The sequence below is a fragment of the Megascapheus bottae genome, chromosome 28, assembly GCF_031878675.1.
Source record: "Megascapheus bottae isolate mThoBot1 chromosome 28, mThoBot2.hap1, whole genome shotgun sequence".
In the NCBI taxonomy this organism is placed as follows: domain Eukaryota; kingdom Metazoa; phylum Chordata; class Mammalia; order Rodentia; family Geomyidae; genus Megascapheus; species Megascapheus bottae.
In genome coordinates, this window is record NC_143536.1 from 7,515,929 (window position 1) to 7,536,325 (window position 20,397).

The 20,397-nt window shown below is 51.4% G+C and overlaps 1 protein-coding gene across 1 annotated transcript in view; it reads left to right on the forward strand.

Moving 5' to 3' along the window:
- Positions 1–1,720: 1,720 nt before the first annotated feature.
- The window catches only part of Srrm4 (serine/arginine repetitive matrix 4), an 88,065-nt gene continuing 69,388 nt past the window's right edge, over positions 1,721–20,397 (forward strand). The window contains exon 1 of the mRNA XM_090319921.1: positions 1,721–2,197. Coding sequence (XP_090176047.1) covers positions 2,067–2,197 — 131 coding nt within the window. The 5' untranslated portion in view covers positions 1,721–2,066. The remainder of the gene's footprint in view (positions 2,198–20,397) is intronic.

Here is a 20,397-nt window from a genome sequence, read left to right on the forward strand (position 1 = left end):
TGTGTCTAGGAATTAAGATCAGGATTGCAGCTGGAGAGGTGTGTGAGGGGATGGATGTTGCTTGACCTGGGGTGGGGGGAACGGACTGCACCCCCCTACCTCCTCCCTGCCAGGGAGTCAGTTCACATCCCTAAGCTCGCGGCTCCACACCCCCGCCCACTTGAGGAGCCAACTTTGTCCTCTATCTAAAGTGACAGTGACATAGGGCGGTGGGGAGACTAGGCCCTGAGAGCCATGGCTAAATGGGGGCGCAGTGGAGGCGTGGGGGGGTGGGGGGCTCTGCATGGGCGGGTCGTGGGTGGGAAGGGCCCAGGGGATTCACCCTCCCTCTTTCTCCAGCCTCCATCTCCTGGTTAAGGGGGAGCCGGCAGGCGCACCTCCGCTCTTCCACCAGCAGGGGTCACTGCGGAGCGCGGCGCGCTCCCCAGCTCCCCCGGGCGGCTCGGGGCGCAGCGCTTCCAGATGGACGCGCCCCCCCCAACCCCAACCCCAACCCCAACCCCAACCCCAGCCCGGCTCCAGCTTTCACCGGTTCAGAAAACCTGGGAAGCTCACAGCGGGACCCCACGGCGACCATTCAGCCGGGATTAATGATCGCGGGGTGGAGGGGGGCGGGGTGGAGGGGGCGGTATTGTGTGAATGTGGCGGAAATGGAAGCCAAGGCCAGGCCTGGAGTTCCAGCTCCAGCCCCTGCCCGCCTCGCACGAGTCCTCACCCCTGCCCTCCTGTGCGTCCCCTGCCCTCCACACCCCTCCACACACGCGCGCGCGCGCGCGCGCCCAGGCTGGGAGGCCCGGCCGCCTGGCCCGCCCGGGGCTGACAGCCCGGGGAGCCCGAGGTTCGAGGCTCCCCGCGGGGATCCGGGCCTCTGAAACCCCGCAGCCCGGACCCGGCCCGCAGGGGACGCGAACTCGGAACTTTCACTAGGATTAACTGTTGCGAAGTGTGTGGGGGGGAGGAGGTGGGGAGGGAGATGCAGAGGGCAGAGGAACAAGTTACCATCCTCCCCCCTCAAAAACGAAAATCCCCAAACACCCCCGGCTCGCGCGGCGGGGAGCGGGGACGGGAGGGGGCGCTGCCCCCTCTCCCCCGGCCGGCACAAAGGAGGGGTCCTCGGGAGAGCCCGGGGCACAGATGTGGCCTGCGCCCTGGGCGGGAGGGGCGGCTCGGCAGATGGCCGGCGGGCTGTCCATCGAGGGGGGTGGGGAGGGCCGGGCGCAAGGGACGAGGCGGGGACCCCGCCCCCCACATCCGGCTCGGCACGCTTCGCGGGGTCCCCCAGAAGTGGGGTGCGGAGCAGCCCGGCCCGCGAAGACCTTTAAGTTTGTTTTACTTGTGTCCCCCCGGGTGGTGGGGTGGGGAGGGAGGCGGGGGCGCCCCCCACCCCACGAGGGGGTACCCCGGGCAGGGCGGCCGGGGAGGCGGGGGGACGTGCGGAGGCCCGGGTTGGGGCGCGGTGGTGGGGTGGGGGGGGCGGGTGACAGGCGCACGCCCCGCCCGGGCTCCTCCCCAGACCTGCGGCCTTTTGTTATGCAGATGGAGACGGGAGGCAGAGCCCGGGGAGGAGGGGCTGACGGAGGAGGAGAGGGAGGGGGAAGAGGAGGAGGAGGAGGGGGAGGAGGAGGAGGAGGAAGAGGGCAGCTCGCGCGACCAACGTCACATTGCTGGAGAGACAAAACCCGGGCGCGCCGGGGCGCACACGCGCTCGCGCGGCGGACGGTCGGGGCTCCTCCTCTCTCTCCGGGCGCAGGGGAACCGAGAAGCCGGCTTCCCCTCTCCTTTCCCAGGGACGCATCGCTCGGCTCCACTCCATCTGGGAGCGCAGTTCAGTGGCAACCCAGGGGAGGGGAGGGGGGGGCAAAGAAAGCCGGTGTGGACCGATCGTTCTTTCTCCACTGCCTATCCGAAGCCAGGCCCTGCATTCGCCACCCACCTCTCCCACCCCAGCCCTGGGGCGCACCACCACCTCCCCCGGACCCCAGCCGCTCCTCTACTGGGATTGCACATTTCAGCACTTCGGACAGCGCCCGGGACGCTCGGGGTCCCTGGCGGCGCCGGCTTGACAGATGGCCAGCGTTCAGCAAGGCGAGAAGCAGCTTTTTGAGAAGTTCTGGCGGGGGACCTTCAAAGCAGTGGCCACCCCGCGCCCGGAAAGCATCATCGTAGCCAGCATCACAGCCCGCAAGCCTCTACCAAGGTACGGATCTCTTTCTTTAGAAGGGAAAAGAGCTGAGGAGGGGTCCCCCTCCCACCTCCTTGTCTGCCTGTGATTTCCGCTGCGCCCCCCCCCCCTCCCCAGGCTGGATGCAAGCAGCTGGGCCAGGGCGTGCCTGTCCGTTTCATGTCACTCTTCCCTATCTCCTGCTGGCACCCGGGGAACTAATTTGATTGTGTTTGATTGTGTAAGAAAGAAGCTGATTATTTTATTTGGGTTGGAGGCCTGCAACACTCTAGGAACCCCCATTATTGTCTAGGCAAGCTTTGTGTCCGTGCGGGGAGTGGGGGTTATGACTGGACTGAAAAAAGTTTCACTCCCCCCACCCCCAGAACTCAAAGGGCAAAAGGGCAAAGAGAAGGTGGGTTTGGGGCAAGAGAAGATGGAAATGTCTCTCAGGCAGTGTTCAGAAATAGCAGCCGCACATGTCGGTCCCCAACTCTCAGAAGCCAAGCAAGCTCAGATCGTTAAGACAAAAAAAAAGGAAAGAAAGAAAGAAAGAAAGAAAGAAAGAAAGAAAGAAAGATGCCCATATGGTGCTCCTTCAAATACATCCCAATCTGCACTCTCCTTCAGGATTTCCGCTGCTGCCCTGAATTTTCTCCCACTCCACCATCCAAAACCAGATCTCAGAGCTCAAAGTCAGGGGAGGAAAGCTTCTGCAACTGAGAACTTGGTTTTGGAAGAGTTTGATGTGGTTTCTCAAACAACAAACAAACAGCACCAAAGCAAAAATCAATTTGATGGCTTTGTCCTCAGGGATGAGACCAGACCAGATCCTGGGGTAGTAGTTTAAAAAAAAAGAAGAAGAAGAAAGGAGGGTGGACAATGGAAGAAAGGAAAAGCAGAAGCAGGAAACATAGGAGGATATGGAGTTGGGGGGAGAGAAAGAAAAAGGAGGCTGGGGAAAGGTGAGGACTTCCCAGACAGACAGAGAAAACCCACTTCTATCCATGCATCACTTAAGGAGGAAGAGGTTGAGGAAGCAAAAATGTGGTACCTTTTGTCAGAGGTAAGACAGGATGCAAATTCATCTTTTGCTGGTGTTGACTGAGCCTTTCTCAGGGTTGAAAAGAAGACCATGAGGTAGATTGGGGGAACTCTTGGAGGATTGCATTAGGGAATCGATTGAAAATATGTCTGCAAAAGTGCTTTCGACAGCACTCCCGACGTGGTTACAGTCGTGTTTAAACTTTCCGGGAACTGTAGGTTGGAACATTCATGCAATTCCAACCTGAGGCATCCAGTCTATCATGGGCAACTTTTCTTCCTCATGTGGAGAGAAGCTCTGTAGAAAAATGGGTGTCCCGTGTTAGGAATAGATAGAAAAGAAACACAACAGCATGGGCCAGGGTGACCCAAGAGGCTGCTCTCCTTCCCATTTTCCCAATGGAGAAAGGGGGAGGGGAAGGCCACTGATTGGGGCGGGTGGGAGGGGGGAGGACAATAACACCAAGTGCCATTGGGGGAGAGGGGTGGGGAAGGGTTGTTATCCAGAATTTTGATGTCAGCAGGTTTATCCTTCTCATTCTCCATGAACCCAATGTTGACACATCAAGTGCTTTATTGGTCCCTGTAAGAGAGATGGGGGGGGGTGGATTTTAATCAAAACTTTGAGAGTGGCTTTCAATGTAGCTACCTGGAAGTACTGCTATCGGGAAAAGTATTCTCTTGGGTCTTTCTCATCAGCAACTTTTCTGCATTAGCAGGGTCTGTCTTGTGGGGGCATGCCTTTTCCTGGAGTGCCATTGCAATTGTAGGAATGATGTACAAGTCTCTCACCACCCTCAGTCTCTATAGCTTTGCGCCCATTCTGGTTCAGTCTCAGATTTTTACATTATGCTTCTCCCTCCACCCCATACCTAGTATCATTTTGCTCTTCAAGCTTCTCTCTGTCTGTCCGTCTGTCTGTCTAAAGAAGCAAGAATCTGAGCTATGGAGCCGTTGGTTTGCATCAGGCTAGAAAGATGCTGTAGAATGCAATCCCACTTTCAGAGCTGTTCCTCTTAGGTTTGGAGTAAATCGTTCGCAGGGGATGTCTGTGTGTGTGGCATGTGTGCATTCAAGTCCTCGGGAAAGGCTGGCCCGAGGGTCTCGTGAGACTGCCTGAAAACCCAGAATCATGCCAGCTCTGCTTCAGTCCGCTGCTTCTAGTGATGGTTGGAAGCAGAGTTCTTGTTGGGGATGGGCAGGCATGTGGGGAGGAGAGAAAGCCAGAGACGCTGAACATGACATCAGTCGACCTCTGGTGACCTCCTCCAGAGGCAATCTGGGGACCCGGTCTCATTAGAAATGTCTAGTTTCCTAAGTCAAGCCAGGCTCACATTCAGCAGATCAGCACAAATAGCCATCTGCAGGAGAGGGAGGAAGGAGGGGTGGGTGAGGAAGGAGGGGTGGATGAATCACCAGCAATCCTGCTGAGGGACGAGCTTGCAGCCGGGAGAGGAGGGCCCCTCCCTGGGAAGAAGCTACCCCAGGATGGTCTAAGTTTATCTCCCAAGATAAAATTCAACACCCAGACAGAAGCAAGCATACATCCCATCTGTGGGCTTCCCAGAGACACGCACGCATGGTACAATAGCATGCCAAGCCAAAACCCCACCTGGCCTCTGCCTTCTTCCTCTCCCCACCACCTCTCTACCCCATCCTGAGGAAGCCAGAAGGAGCAGATATCTGACAGTGATGTCAGAATAGCATAGCAGAACGGAAGACTACAGATCACTGTGGCCATGAGCTGTCAGGAGTGGCAGAGAACCTGGACGTCTCGCCCTGGTGACTGCTGGGGCTGTGGGGCTTCCCCTCTTTTCTGCTCCTCTTGATTAGTTTGAACATGAAGTAATCAGAAGGGGTGGGCTGTGAGGACCGAGTCCTGTGGAATGCTGTCCAAGTTGAACAGACACAGATGCCATCACTGAGCTAAAAGGAAGCCAGTCATCTCTCAGTGTTATTTTCTATATCTACCCATTTCTCTTCCTCCCTCCCCTTCCCCTCCACTGCCAATTATATTTCAGAGATTTCAACTCCTGACACAGGAATAGAATGAGTCCACATGAAATTGGAATTGGGGGGGGTTGTGGAGGGAAAGCTGTATCCCCAATATTCTTCTTCCTCTCCTTGAAGGGAAGCTTAGCTGTGTGGTTGGAGAGCACGTGGAAGGGGTCTTGGTTGGATTTCAAGAAGGAAGAACAGGTTTTAGTGGTATAAAACAAAAGCTCAAACTCCTCGTAGGAAAAAAGTATATATCATTCTCTGAGTCGATGAAATTGACAGTGATTCTCCAGTGGGTAGTTCATAGCAAGAAGTGTTAAAGTATGAATGAGGGGTGGTGTTTGTCGTTATTCTAGAATGGATAAAGGAAATGTAACAGGGATTGTCCAGAGCTGCTCAGGATGAGATTCCTCTGTAGTCAAATCTCATTCCATTCCAGGTAGAAGAAAGCCAATCAATATAACTCAAAAAGATGTCTGAAGTGGGGAGACAGAGACAAAGAGAGGGGCGGGTGGAGAGACAACTGCTTTAATCCCTGCCAAGAACGTATAGTCATGTTACTTATCGAGTGTTAACTTAATTCCCTTCAATGATTTTAGTAGACAAAAGTTTAGACCTATGAAGTTTGGGCTCCCTGGAGACTTTGTATTTGAAGCCAGCTCCAACCACAGGAATCATATTGATGAATTGTTGTAGCTGGGGACTTGAAGAACATGTAAAAAAAATCATTTGAAATTAGTATATGAGTTGTTTGTGGATGTGTGAGTATCCCTAGATAAAATACTCATTCATCTGGCAAGTTATTAATTTTCTTCGAAAATCCTTTCTCTGCGGAAGACTCTAGAAGTAGACTTCAACTCGTGAGGCCCTGTCCAAGGGATCATAAATCCCAAACTGTTGGAGATTTTAATATATAAAGGGAAAGATGACCAAATTGTCAGGCAGGGAAAAAAATAATAAACATGCCTTTAAACTGTTTGCTCTTCTAGGCTCCCTTTGGTACCAAGAGATGGAGTTAGTGCATTTGTGCTGACTCAAGCCTGGGATGCAGGGCCCCCAGGGGACAACTGAGAGGTGATTTTCTCATGGTTGGTGGTTGAGCCCATGTGCTTAGGGATATAGAGAACCTGACGGGAGGGCAAATAGTCCACTGGCTGCATGGGTTGATTGCATGTGGCTCTAATCCAACAAAATAGCTTGGCTCTGCCCCATTCAGTCCTACCTCAGTCCTCACCACCCTGTCCCCTGCCTGGACTCTAATCAATGCCACCAAATGACCTAGATGCCGCCAATGAAGCTGCCACCAGACAGAGGCTTCCTAGACAGATAAAGACGTCTGTCTGGCTTGGTGAGTAGACAGGTTAGCTGGTAGAGGGACAGGAGATTAAAGGCAACCTAGAAGTGCTGTCCAAGGCTGGTGAGTCTCCACGACCTCCAACCCCTATTCCAGGCCACCCCCAAAGAGAACAGACTGTCCCTCAAGTCATAGCTCCTCTAATGCGAACATTAGCTGGTCCTGTATCCTCACAGGACAGGCTGTGAGAGCATGATCCATTTTTACTTAGCAATGGCCTTTCATTCAGAGTAGCTGGAAGTGTGTGTGTGTGTGTGTGTGTGTGTGTGTGTGTGTGTGTGTGTGTGTGTGTTTATTGGTCCTGGGGCTTGAACTGAGGGCCTGGCCGCTGTCCCTGAGCTCTCTACCACTTTGACCCACAGCTCCACTTCTTGTTATCTTTGGCTCATTATCGATAAGAGTCTGATGGGTTTTCCTGCCCGGGCTGGTTTTGAACCAGATCTTCAGATCTCAACCTCCTGAGTGGCCAGGAGAAGCAGTGTGAGCTACTGGTGCCTGGCTGGACAGGAGGGTATTTCTAAAAGAGAAGAATGAGGATGGCCAAGAGAATCTGGCCTCTAAAGCTGGAAGTGACCGGCATCCCTCCTGCTCTGATACTTCCGAGCTGCAGGGGCTGCTTCACAAAGCCTTTGTACCTCCACCTTGCTCATTGGGGAGGTATTTCTTAGGGATGGCAGTAAGAAATAGTTCATTTAAAGAGCCCGGTCCCTGTACCTAACCTAGAATAAGGCCTCGTAAACAACAACAACAACAAGCAGGCACTCTGTGGCTCTGATGCCAACCCCTGGTAGTTTTAGCTCTCAGCCCTGGGCTGGCAGTGTTTGTGGGCAGTGCTTGACTTCCTGGCTTTGCGTGGCACCCACTCCAATTCTCTACTCATTCTTCAGGCTTTTGTGTTCCCCTCAATAGCCTCTGAGATCTGGGGGGGCTGAATACCAAACAAACAAACAATCTGGTAGTAAACCTGTATGGTTTACTGGTTCCTGGTACCGTGTGCAGAACACTCCCCGGCTATGAGAGTTGGAGAAAATCGCTAGACCTCGGGTTCAACTTCTCCATCTATCAAATGGAATGAAAAATAAATAACCTCTCCCTCCAAGAGCAAAGGTGGAAGGAGCTAACTTCTTGGAAGCCCTGGCTGGCAGGCAGGAAGGGCGGGCTTTGTCATGGCTAGCTATTGTTATTATTAATAATCAATTATGGTTGCATTCCTGCTACATGATAGACCCAGGGGGGAAGAGAAAGATGAACAAAACACAGTCTCTCCCTTTGAAGAGTCCAGAGTCTAAGCAGCCATGAACCATGTAGTTGCTACGTGAGGTTACGTGAGACTTCTCTACTTATCTGTAAAATGGGTACAATTCTTTTATTTCATTGTTTTGGATATACCAGTTCAAGGATGGAGTCCAGAATAGAGCCTCGAGCTTTTTTTTTTTCTCCCAGGAGGAAAATATATAAAATAAAATGTTTAAGTTAGCGGAATAGAGCTGTGGGAAGGATTGACTGGTCATATGTTGTCACCAGCTCCCCTCTGGTGTGGCCCTTAGGTTGTATCCTTTTCACTTAGCTATAGTTCAAGCCCAATCTGCTCTCTTTGATGGTTGAGCAAATGAACCGCAGAAAACGTGGATGCCGAGAAGTGGAAGGTGGGTGGCATTTGGGCTAAAAAGTTAATGCATTTTCATGTGTTCACTCATTTGACCATTTTATTGAGATGCTATTCAATGCAGCAGCAAACAATCCACAGGGAAATGTTTGCTGTGGTAGAAGAACAATACAATCAATGAACCACATACGTAAATAATAGAAAAAACCTGGTGACAGGGACGGGGGAGTGCTTTCAAGAAGAAGAAAGTAAGAGGATGAAGGAAGGAGCTGCCTTCTTGAGTACAGAACTAGTTAAAGGGGGGGGGAGGGAGAAAGGAGGAGGGGGGGAGAGAGAGGGGGAAGGGAGAGTTGTGAGGGTGAGGAAGAAGATGTTGAGGCAGAGGGCATGGCAGGTGCAAAGGTCCTGAAGTAGATGTGTGTGCATGCCTGGTGTTTTTGAGGAACAGCCAAGAGGGTGGTGCAGCCAGAGCAGCATGAGTGAGTGAGATGGAAGTGACAGAAGATCAAGTAGGGTCTTGGCTGGCTAAGGACCACCCAGGTCCTCAGCTCCTGAGAGGCAAAGCTCCCATCCCAGGCAGCTCTTGTCATTTCACTCAAAGCCCTGACTCCTCTTCTACTTGTCTGCCTCCAGTCCCAGCCAGGGATGGCTGCGAGCCTTCGCAACAGAAGCTTGGCTCCGTGCCTCTATGTGTTATAGACAAGCATGAAATTTACAATCTCTCTGATTGCGATCCATCAGATTAGGAAATTGAAAAGGACACTGTTTAGACTTCCAAATCTTGGTGGTAAATTTTGTTAAGAGTCCTGGCTCCTGCTCCCCTGCCTGCAAACCTGACCAGCCCTCTGCACGCAGCCGCTACCCTTGCCGGCACAACCCCTGAGCTACAATCTGTTTCTGTTCCCTGGCAGCCCCCTCCCTGTCTCTCTCTCTCTTCTCTCCCTCATCCTGTCCATCCTCCCCTTCCCTCCCATAACATTTTGCCAAGGGAGCGCCCCCTATGCCAACAACCTGGGTACAGAGCTCCGTGAAATAAAACACAGAATTAAGATGTCACAGAAACAAAAGCCAAATCACATACAAGAACAAGGCAGAACCCTAAAATAGTGATTAAGCAATTCGTGTCTACATGTGTCTGCTCAAGATAAATAGAAAGACCATTCCTGGGATGTGACACGCTTCCCAAACACAGAATCCTCTGGATGCTGGACTCCAGGACTTTGATCCCCCACCATCAAACCATGGCTTCACTGGGGTGGAGTGGGGGGGAGATGCAAAGGGCTCACTCCTCCCTCTCTCACTTTATTAAAAGTTCAGCTGGGGCAAGGGGGACACAGCATCTGATGGGAGAGTTAGACTCCCGTGGAATGATGGGAGGAGGCCTCTGAGGTCAGAAGTCTCATGGCCCTGCTCTCTGCCCATCATGTTTGAGTCTGTGTGTAGAGCATCACTGGTTTCTCTCCTGACAGACGGAACGTTCCTCCGTCCACGCGCTGGCTGTGAGATTGCTTTTGCTTGCTAGCACCACACAGGGCTGGACACAAGCTGGCTGAATGCATTTCTCATCTAGCCACTTGGAATGGTGATGGTATTTTGAGTGTTGAGTTCTCCCCACCTCCCACTAAGTCCAGCAAGCTTTGGGGAGTTGTGGGACCTTTAAGAGGCGGTGCCTAGTGAGAGGTCTTTAGGCTGTTTAAGGGCATTCTTCCTCCTCCTTTTCACTTCCTAGTCACGTGATTGTACATATGTTTTTGGGTTTTGGGTTTCCCACCAAGCATTATCCTCACAGACCCAATCAATCATGGGACAAAATAAGCCTTCAATTGTTTTGAGTTCTTTGTGACAAAACTGCAACACTGATGGATACACATCACCAGCCTTCAAAATTAGCCGTGGGTCTTCCTGCCTCTGACTCCCAGAAGAGCCATTTTGAACCGCTGAGTCTCGGATGGTCTCATTCTTTGTGGCCAGCACCTCCTACAAAGGGCCCAGGGCTGGTGATGACATGTTTGTTGAATGAATAAGGAATGAAAACAAAATGGCTCAAATGAACCTGAGGAAATTCAGAGACCCTCCTTCCCCCAGAGCTCCATAGTCCATCAGGACTATGGAGCTAAGGAGACTTTGTAGTCTTGTAGAGAACCAGAGGTGTGAGTAGCTAACTTTTACAAGATACATAATAGAACAACAGAGTATGTGTGTGTGTGTGTGTGTGTGTGTGTGTGTATATATATATATATATACATATACATATATATGAAATTACAAATGAATGCACAGCACATCGGATTTTTTTTTTGCCAGTTGCGGGGCTTGAACTCAGGAACTGAGCACTGTCCTTGGACTTTCTCAAGGCTACTGCTCTACCATTTGAGCCACAGCATCACTTCCAGCTTTTTCTATGTATGTGGTACCAAGGAATCAAACCCGGGTCTTGGTGCATGATAGGCAAGCACTCTACCACTAGGCCAAACTCCCTGCCCTGGAATTTTCTTAATGAGAGACAAACAAGAACAGAATCCAAAACCTTTGGGGTGCAGTGATTCAACCCAGCAGCTCTTTTTTGCAAGCTGAAATCCACAAGGGAAAGAGAAGGAGTGGCTAGGGATTGCAGGTGAGCTCTGGGCTCTGTTCAGTGGGGTTTGCCCCACATCCTGGCTTCTATGGGAACCTCATAGCCGTGGTACTGTGGTCAGACACCACACTACCTCATCTTATGCCCCAACCCATGCTGAGAGGTGGCCTCCTGCCCCTTTAGGGCCTCCTGTGGCCTAGGTTGGTGTGTGAGTCCTGGAGAAGTCAGTCAGTACCCAGTCTGTGCCTGGCACAGCAGGGAGCAACCCTGGCTATTTCTGGGATAAGGTTTCAGAGCTTCTAGAAGATAAGAGGCTTTTGTTTGACTAATCTCTCTTCTTTGGTCTCCTTTCCCTGGCCAGGTGGCAGGTGACACTGGGACTCAGTCAGAGGTGGGGGGGGGAGGGAGAGGGAGGGAGGGAAGGAGGGAGGGAGGGAGGGAGGGGAGTTGGGGAGGGTAGCTGTTTGCAGGATGAATAATAGAGACCATCATTTTCCTGGCAGTTTTCCCAACGGTCAGCTCTTTGCAAAGCATTGTCATCTCACCTTGGCTGAGAGTCTCTGGTCAGGTGTGAGGGCAGCCAGAGCTTGGAAATCAGATATAGCCTGGCTCCTTTCACAGACAAGGAGTCTGAGGTGTCCGAAGATCATTACGCAGAAAGACAGTCCTAAGCCAGTGTGGTGGCATTTCTCCTGATGCAAATAGGAGAATCACAGTTTGGAGATGCAAGATCCTGTCTGACAAATGCCAAAAGTGAAAAGGGCTGGAGTGGCTCAGGATAGCAGAGCATTTGCCCAGCAAGTGCGAGGGAGAACAAAGTCTTGGATGCCCAAGACATGAGCACTGAGTTTTAGACTCATCTGTGAGAGGGAACCAGAAGGGCCTGGCCAGCTTGAGCCAATCTAGCTGGTGGTCACCTCTGGTCTAGTTTAAGCCCCTGCAGAGTTTCCAGGTCCAGGACAAGCATTAGCCTTCCCTAACCACCCTGGCTTATATTCTGTGCCTTATTCCTTGCCATTTCATGACCTTGAGTTTTGTTTAGTGTAGGTGTGTGTGTTTTAAATTTCTGTTTGGGGTTTTCCCTTATCTCCCCCAGTGAGGGAAAACATGCGATACTTGGCTTATGTCACTTGACACGAAGGTCTCCTGTTCCCGTAGGATTCCTGCCATGATCTGATGTCATTATTCTCGCTGGGTAGAACTGTGCTACGCGTGTCCTCTATTCATAGACGGAGCCCAAGGGTCAGGGAGGCTAAGCGCCAGGGTTTGCAGGGTGGGTTAAATTGCAGAAGCATCATGGTCTGCTCAGGGTCCGGGCAAGAAGGGCAGCCAGGTGTGCTTTCTGCCCTCACCCCTTTCATTGAGTTATCCAGAGTCAGGGTGAGAGCCTGCCTTGTTCTGTTTTGTGCTTTGAAGCCATCTGCTCCAGTGGGAGCTTATGTCAAGCCTGGGCTCTGGTGCAGAAGGGAGGAAGGGTCCGAGCTGAGGGGAGGCTGGGGACATCTTTCAGCAGGGGGACCACCCAGTCCCTCTGGAAAAGCACATTCCAAGAGAGAGAGAGGAGATTACCCAACCATCCACGGAGGAAGAAAACTAACAAGAGTTATCAGTTATCAGCCATAGGAGTTCTTGACCAGAATGACACTCCACGATGGCAGCCCACAGGGACATATGAGCCCCCTGGCAGGGTCTCAGGAAAGGGGTTCACATCTGTTAAACCCTAGGGTCGACCAGCCATAGCCACACCCCGAATGAGTGAAAGAATGTCTTGTTCTGGCAAGTGAAGACGTAAGCCCAGAGAGGTTCTTGCATTTGTCCAAGGCTGCCAGGCTAGGTGGAGCTTTCGTTTTTGGCTCCAGTCCACATGCATACGTTATCACGGAGAGAGATCATGACTCCTGCTATTGTGGGGTGCGCCCCCCTCCCCTTCTCCTCCCCCTCCCCTTCCTCCCTCTCCCTCTCCTCCTTTCCCTCTTTCCTCTCTGTCTCCCTCCCTCTGACAGGAAGCAATCTCTCTCTACTCAGAGGAACCCTTCCTCTTTTGTGCAACTTCAAAGCTCTCTCCTAAGTCCATAAATTTCTTTCCCCTTGGGGCTTTAACTTTCCTGGAAAGTAAATGCTAACACATTAAAACATCCTCATTTTCTTCCTGTTTTCTGTACTGACATCAGCCTCTCTGAGGCAGCGTGGGGGGGGAGGTAAGAACCCACCACTTGCTGAAATGACTTTTTTAACGCAAAAATATATAGAAGAAAAAAAGCGTCTCCTCGTCATCCACGGCCAAAGCCTCCCCTTCCTTCCCTTGTGGGAAGGAAGGCTGGGAGAGATGGGGAAGGTAAAAGGCACAGAGGGACATATGACTCCCCCAAGGTCATACAGCTCCCAAATGGAGCCGGGATTCAACCCTGAGCTTGTAAGTCCAGCTTTCTGTGACCATGCTCCATTGTATGCTACCTCTAAGGAACACACACACACACACACACACACACACACACACACACACACACACACACACACACACACGGTCCCCAGAGAAAATCTGACTTGCCTAAGGTAATTCAGAAACACAGCAGCCAGCATGCAGAGGCAGAGGCAAGCACATGGACTGGTACCTGCAGGTCAGAAGCAGCTCCTGCATGCACCCCAGCCTCAGATAAGATGAACCTTCAGAGAACAGAGGGAGGGATACCCCGCTTGTAGTGCCAGCCAAGCTACAGAGCTCTGCGCCTAATAAGCTGGTAACAAGCAGGATGGCAAAGCTCCACAGCCCATCGGCGACATAATCAGTTGTGGCTGCTGGAAGGCCTGTGCTGAGGTGAATTCTGGGGCTAGTTCAGAGATCAGAAAAGAGAGTGCTTTGATTGATTGGTGATGCCTGCCACTGGTGTGGGAGGGGGAGGCAGATGTTATGTGTTTATGCCATGACTTACTGGATAACCACTGTGGGTGCTGTGCTTTCTTTTTATTTTTTTATTTAACTTTTATTACACCGCCCCCCCCCGCCCCGATTCCTTCAGACATACATATATGGCAGGTAAGGGAAAAGCAAACTAGAGCTTCAGAAAGGCAATGTGACTTGTTGGAGGGTAAAGAAGCTAACTAGGGGTTAGCCAGCTCTGCTAATTACTGTGAAAAACATAAACCATTGGGATTGATAAATAGAAATGTCAATAGAGAAGCCATCCTGGAACCCATTAATTAGTGTGCAGACGTATACATTTGGCCAGAGGGCTTTTTCTTATTTGTCTTTGTACTCCCGTTGGATAGCAAGGGGCTCAGGACCCAACTGCTGCTCAAGGGCGGAATCTGGACTTCCAGTTGCTAACAGACATGGTGCTAGACACCCTGGAGTGTGGTTCAGAGTGCAGGGATTTGGGTGTACATCTAACGGGAAGTATCTACCTGGAAGTCTGGCTACAAACTAGGCACAGGACAAGTATTGGTTGAATCGGTGAGCCCTGGAATTGCATGGATTGCCAGAAACCATTAGGAAAGTAAAAGAGTGACTCTGGAGATACAGGGCACCGTGTGTGTGTGTGTGTGTGTGTGTGTGTGTGTGTGTGTGTGTGTGTTCCTTTGGTGTCTCTGTGTTTCCTACATGCTAGGAGAGAAAGAACTCCCCGCTAGACAATGGTCGCTCCAAGGCCCTTATTTTGCAAGCAGGGAAACTGATCACAGCATCGCAGCAGCCTGTCAAAGCCCAGCTGAGATTCAGGATGCAAGATGGAAGATGTCCATCCAGGACCCATTTCCTTCATTCCCTTGGGCTTGCTAAGGTGTTCTTTCTCTGCTATGCCTTCCCTGTACTTCAGTGATACTGTGCTGGCTCACCCAAGAGCAGGTAAAAACTTCTGCTTCCAGCGTAGCCTGGTGAATCCCTCACCTGTGGCTTTAGATTCCACCATTTGCACGCACACACACACACACACACACACACACACACACACACACACACACACCTTTAATTTTAAAGGTTTTACAACAGGCTCCCTGCAAGCTCCCCCAAATCCAAGCCCCCTCCAGGGAAAGATGTGGAGACTAAATTCTCTGGGATTAACACTTGAGTGTGAGCCAATGGAACTCTTCAGATAGGGAAACTGAGGCAAGCTCTTCTGGGATGATCAAGTGGAGCATCCCCTCAGTAGCATGCCCGGTGTAGGGGTCCCCACATTTGCTGCTCACCTGAATCACCTGGGGATTATTTTAACACCTTGGAGAAACCCCTGGATTTTCTGACCTGATTGTTCTGGAGGAAATCTGGAATGACTGGAGTTTGAAAACACTCCCTTCTTGATCCAAGTGTGCCCGGCTGGTTGGGAAAGGCTGATGCAATGGGGAAGGGAGGGGATTCGTGTTTTAAAATTGTGTCCTTCGTTTAGGGCATCCAGTGCCTCAGTCCAGCCACTTAGGAGGCTGAGGTCTGAGGATCAGGGTTCAAAGCCAGCCTAGGCAGGAAAGTCCATGATACTCTTGTCTCCTATGAGCCACCAGAAAAGCTGGACGTAGAGCTGTGACTCAAAGTGGTAGAGTACTAGCCTTGAGCTGAAGAGCTCAGGGACAGTATCCAGCCCCTGAGTTCAAGCCCCATGACCAACAAAAAATGAAAACAAACCAATAAATAAAATGGTATCCTCGGGGCAGTTTTGAGTTCAGTTGTGAAATGGAGCTAATGATAAAGGCCCTCTTGTGTAGGTCATAAGGGATTGAATGAAATAATATGCAACCAGACCCTTAAAGCAGAAAGTGACCAGTACATACCAGCTTTCTCTTTATTTTATGTATTTATCACTTCAAGATTCCAGGCTACAGAGGACCAAGTCCAAGTATATCAATGGTTGAATTAGGATTTCAGAGATCAGATTCTCTTTTTCTGACCATGCTGGTAACAAAAGGAGCTGTATGACTTTGGGTAGTGCCCCTAACCTCTCTGAGCTTAGTATGCTTTCCTCTTCCGTGGCTAGCAGGGTATCTCCAGACTCTGGCTGTCTATTGCTTAGGGGATTCCTGAGATTCTAGTAAGATCATGGATTTGAATGCACTTAGGAACTGGGCATACACCAGAGGAATCTGAGATATTATGATTATGATGGCTGCTCTCCCCTGCTTTCCCCCCTCCCCTCCCCCCCATCCCCCGTGCCTCGGCTGGCCCATCTGTTCTGGGAGCTCTCGGTTCCTTCTTTCTCTGCTGCCTTTGGCTGCCAGTCCTGAGCCGCTGGGCCTGACATTTGGGCCGTTTCCAGCAAGGGTTCTGTCCTCTTCCATCTGTCCCTCTACTTAACTCTTTTCTGGCCTCATTTCTGGTCTACCAGGATCTGCTGCAGGCTTGGGAGAGGCTGTGGAGGGAAGAGACACTCCCCAACCTCCAGGCTTGTGGCTGTCATTCCAGCCACTGAGATCTAAGGACCAGGGTTCAGAGCCAGCCACAGGGGAAGGAAAATCCCGGAGAATCTTATCTCCAAAGAGCCAACAACAAAAAAAAATCCAGATGTGGAGCTGTGGCTCAGGTGGTTGAGCGCTAGCCCAGGCTCTGAGTTCAAACCTCATGGCTCCCTTCCGATTCCTGATTTTCCTGTGGAAGAATACAGCTGGGGGTGGGGTGGGGTCACCATCTCCCAAAGGGAATTAGGTTGGTGGCCAAGCCATCCAGATTGCCTAAGTCTCAGTCTCCTCATCTTTCACTGGACAATCCTCCATGGCCTCTTCAGGCCGAAGGAGCTCTGCTGGCTGGGGTAGCCAGGCTGAGCATTTTGTTGGCCCTCCTCTGCCACCATGGCTGGAGAGGGCCTGGCTGGGCATGTGGCTAGGCCAAGCTGTGTAGGCTGTCTGGGGAGAAGCCTGGACAAAGCAGGGAGGGCCCAGGGTGGGTTTGGCAGCTGCAGGCCTGCTGGCAGATGGCTTCCTAACTGAGCCACCCCGGGGTCAGCTGTATGGCTTTACACCTTAACCCTTCCCTCCCCGCTGTCCCCTTAGCTGCCCTTTAACAGACACTGGCTGGAAGCCTGGGCGTTTTGGGGCGCTCTAACCCAGCTGGTCGCTGGATCTTTTTCTATGCCCAAGCCACTGCTCTTGCACGTGTGTGGCATTTGAAACAGACATATTTGTCATCCATGTCACTTTCATAAATATTTTCCATTTCATGAAACTAGCCCTCCCACCCCAAGCTTTTCCTTCTTTCTTTCTCGTTCTGTCTCTCATTTTCTTCTCCCACTCTTTTTTTTCCTCTGTGTCTTTGTCAATGTCGTATCATAGTAAGCAAGTTGTTTATTAGAGAGTTCAAAACTTTTTTTTGTCAGTTGTGGGACTTGAACTCAGCGTCTGGATGCTGTCCCCAAGCTCTTTTCACTTAAGGCTAGCATTTTATCACTTTGAGCCACAGCACCACCTCCCTTGTTTAGGGGGTTCACTGGAGATAAGAGTCTCTCATGGCCTCTCTTGTCCTGACTGGTTTTAAACTGCAATCCCCTCAGATTTCAGCCCCCAGCGCCTGGCTTGGGAATTTTCACACTTCTTAACAGAACAGTCCGAGCTTCCCTCTTAAGTCATTGTCGTCCATTTCATCATTTTTTTTTGCCAGTCCTGGGGATTGAACTCAGGGCCCGAACCCTGTCCTTGGGTTTTCTCAAGGCTAGAGCTCTACCACTTGAGCCACAGCACCATGTCCAGCTTTTTCTATGTATGTGGTACCAAGGAATCGAACCTGGGTCTTCATGTATGCTAGGCAAGCACTCTACCAGTGGGCCAAGCTCCTGGCCCCCATTTCATCATTTTTATTGCTCATATAGTATTCCATGAAAGATATATGTCAAAAAGATAGTTTACCCATGCACCACTGTTGGAAGAGTCGTGGAGGGAACCACTTTAGAGAGGCTCGGTTGACGGACCCAAAGCCACACAGCTCAGAGATAACACTGCAACTTAAAATTTTAGCCTTGGGTGTTGAATAAAGGGTAAGAGTTTAGAAGCCTTGTTCTGTAAGCAGGCATGGAGTCTGTCTACAAGAAAGGAGTGCTGACAAGCTTTGTCTTTCCTGGGTTTAGCTGACTGTTCTGAATGTCAGCCCTGTTTTAAAATTTTTATTTCTGTATTTGTTTTTTGGCTGTGTGACTCTGGGCAACCAGGCTGCTATCTCTGAGCTCCTATTTCTTCCTGAAGGGAAGATAAGAAAGGAAATCCTTCAAGCATGTGAGGCCTAGGGTGTGTTCAACACGTCCATTGCTCCTGGAAAGATGGTCTCAGTCCTGTGAGAACAGTGAGAATAACACCATCGCCTATTGACTAGGGTTATGTGATTAGTGTCTAATCTTGCTGGAGCTCTAATAGGAGTTTTGGCACCCATCCAGGGTCTTGAAGTACCGCAAACAACCCCCAGCCTCAGTTTACCCCTCTTTGAAGGGAAGGGGAGGCAGGCCCTGGTGTGTGTTAACCAGGGAGGGCTGCAGAGCTGGCAGCGCCTTCAGCTCCAGTCCCCTCCCCTCCCTTCCTTCTTCAGTCCTCCTCTCCCCTCCCAGCCCTGTGTGCTAGACCCTCCCCCACTGGCTCCGGGCCTTTGACACTAATTGATATGGAGTTCCCCCTCTAATCCTGTCTCTGCCTGGGGGCCCTTGTTCTGAGGGCATCTGCTTGAGGAGGAGGCACCGCCACCCGCCTGTCTGCCATCTGGTCTCCGTCCCCTCCCTCCTCTCTCAGCACAACCCAGAGAAAAATGGTCATGAAACCCAGGCAGGTGGAGGCCAAGTGCATGCTGGCCAGGCGTGTGTGCATACACGTGCGCGCGCACTTGCTCCCCCCCCCCACATGCACGATGCACATATATGCACACATGCAAGCACAGACATATATGCACAGGTGTGTATGCACATGCAAGCACACATGTACACACACACACACACACATACACAAACACAGATTCCAGACACAGCTGTTAGTGGGGCTTTTGTGTGTCCTTCCCCAGCTTGCTTCAGGCACCCTGAGGCTGACAAGAGAAAGTTCCATTATCCCACCACCGGCTGGCCTCTTTGACAGCCCAGGCTGGATGGATGGATGGACTGGGGGGAGGATATGGGAGGAGGAGGGGGAGAAGGCAGACAACTTGAAACTGCATGGGATGGGAAGCTGGAGGGGAATCAATTGGGGGGTCTCAAAGGAGCTGGCCTCGCACATCTTTGGGGCTGTGGAGATTTGGGGGGGGCAGTTCTCTTTCCCCGGGGTGCTTGGTCATTGAGACCTGAGAGCCCACTTGGAACTGCGAGGGCCTGGGTTCTCATTTGGCCTCCACCCCGTGCTGGCCAGCTGTGTGGGAGCCTTTGGGGAAGGAATTCCTGGAGCTCTGGGTCAGATGAAGAGGATCGTGGTGAGGGCTGTTAAGGTAGACAGGCCAGAGAGCATCATTCGTTCATTCAGAGGGGGGAGGCTCTGCAGGTCAGGGAGAGCCCCGCTCTCCTTTTCTTAATTGCAGAACAGGCCTTGATCACCAGCAAAGCCACCATTGCTAGCTACTGTTCCACCAGGGTTGGGAGGAGCAGATTTCCTCTCTGTGGGAACAGCTTCCGGCTCTGTGCCCTGGTGGGTAGTAAGTACTCAGGAAATGTTTTCTGAGTGGAATCACCCCTAGATCAAATGGCCAGAGGTCAAAGCTCCCTACCAGGTGCCAGTGCCCCAGCCTGTCATCTTAGCTACTCAAGAGGCTGAGATCTGAGGACTGCTGTTCAAAGCCAACTGGGGAAGGAAAGTCCGTGAGACTCTTATCTCCAAGGAGCCACCAGAAAACTGGCAAGTGGTACTGTGGCTCAAAGTGGTTGAGCACCAGCCTTGAATGAAAGAGCTCAGAGACAGTACCCCAGGCCCTGAGTTCAAGCTCCACCACTGACAAATCAAAAGGCATTAACCCTCATCTGGGAGGCCAATTGGGCAGTCTGCCTCATTCTAAAATTAGATACTTGTAACCCTTCGGTTAATAGCCTTTTCCACGTAGGTGTGAAAGGGGTACGGCCATACATAGCTGGAAGAAAATGGCCTATCCTGGGATCAGGCTCTTGATGTGGATTCCAGAAGAAAGAGGAGGTGACTATCGATGGGATTGTCTAGGACAGCTGTGCTTGTCATGAGAGGAAAACCACTAGTGTTCCTCATCGGAAGAGTGTCGACATGCAGTGCGGGCTATGCCTCTGAGTGCCATGAAACGCCACAGTAGACAAGGACAACGTGGATTCATTGTCACAGGTGGTGATCCCCCATTGTCAGGAAAAAAAAATGAAAAGTACGTTGCTCCAATGTCATTTTGTACAGTCAGAATAGAAAATGCCCTCCTGACGATCAGTCCCTAGACTGTACAAAGCAGTGTGCTCAGGCCTGGGAATGTGGCCTAGTGGTAGAGTGCTTGCCTAGCATGCACAAAGCCCAGGGTTCCATTCCTTGGTACTACATATGAAGAAAAAGCTAGAAGTGGTGCCGTGGCTCAGGTGATAGACCACTAGCCTTGAGAAAACCCCAAGGACAGTGCTCAGGTCCTGAGTTCAAGCTCCAGGACTGGCAAAACAACAACAAAAAAGCAATGCGCTCTGCCATCTATAAACACTCGAGTAGAATTGTCAGAGGATGAGCACCTAAATGCTGATGCAGGCCTCATCTGGGAGGCTGCGAGGTGCCTTTATCCTTATCTC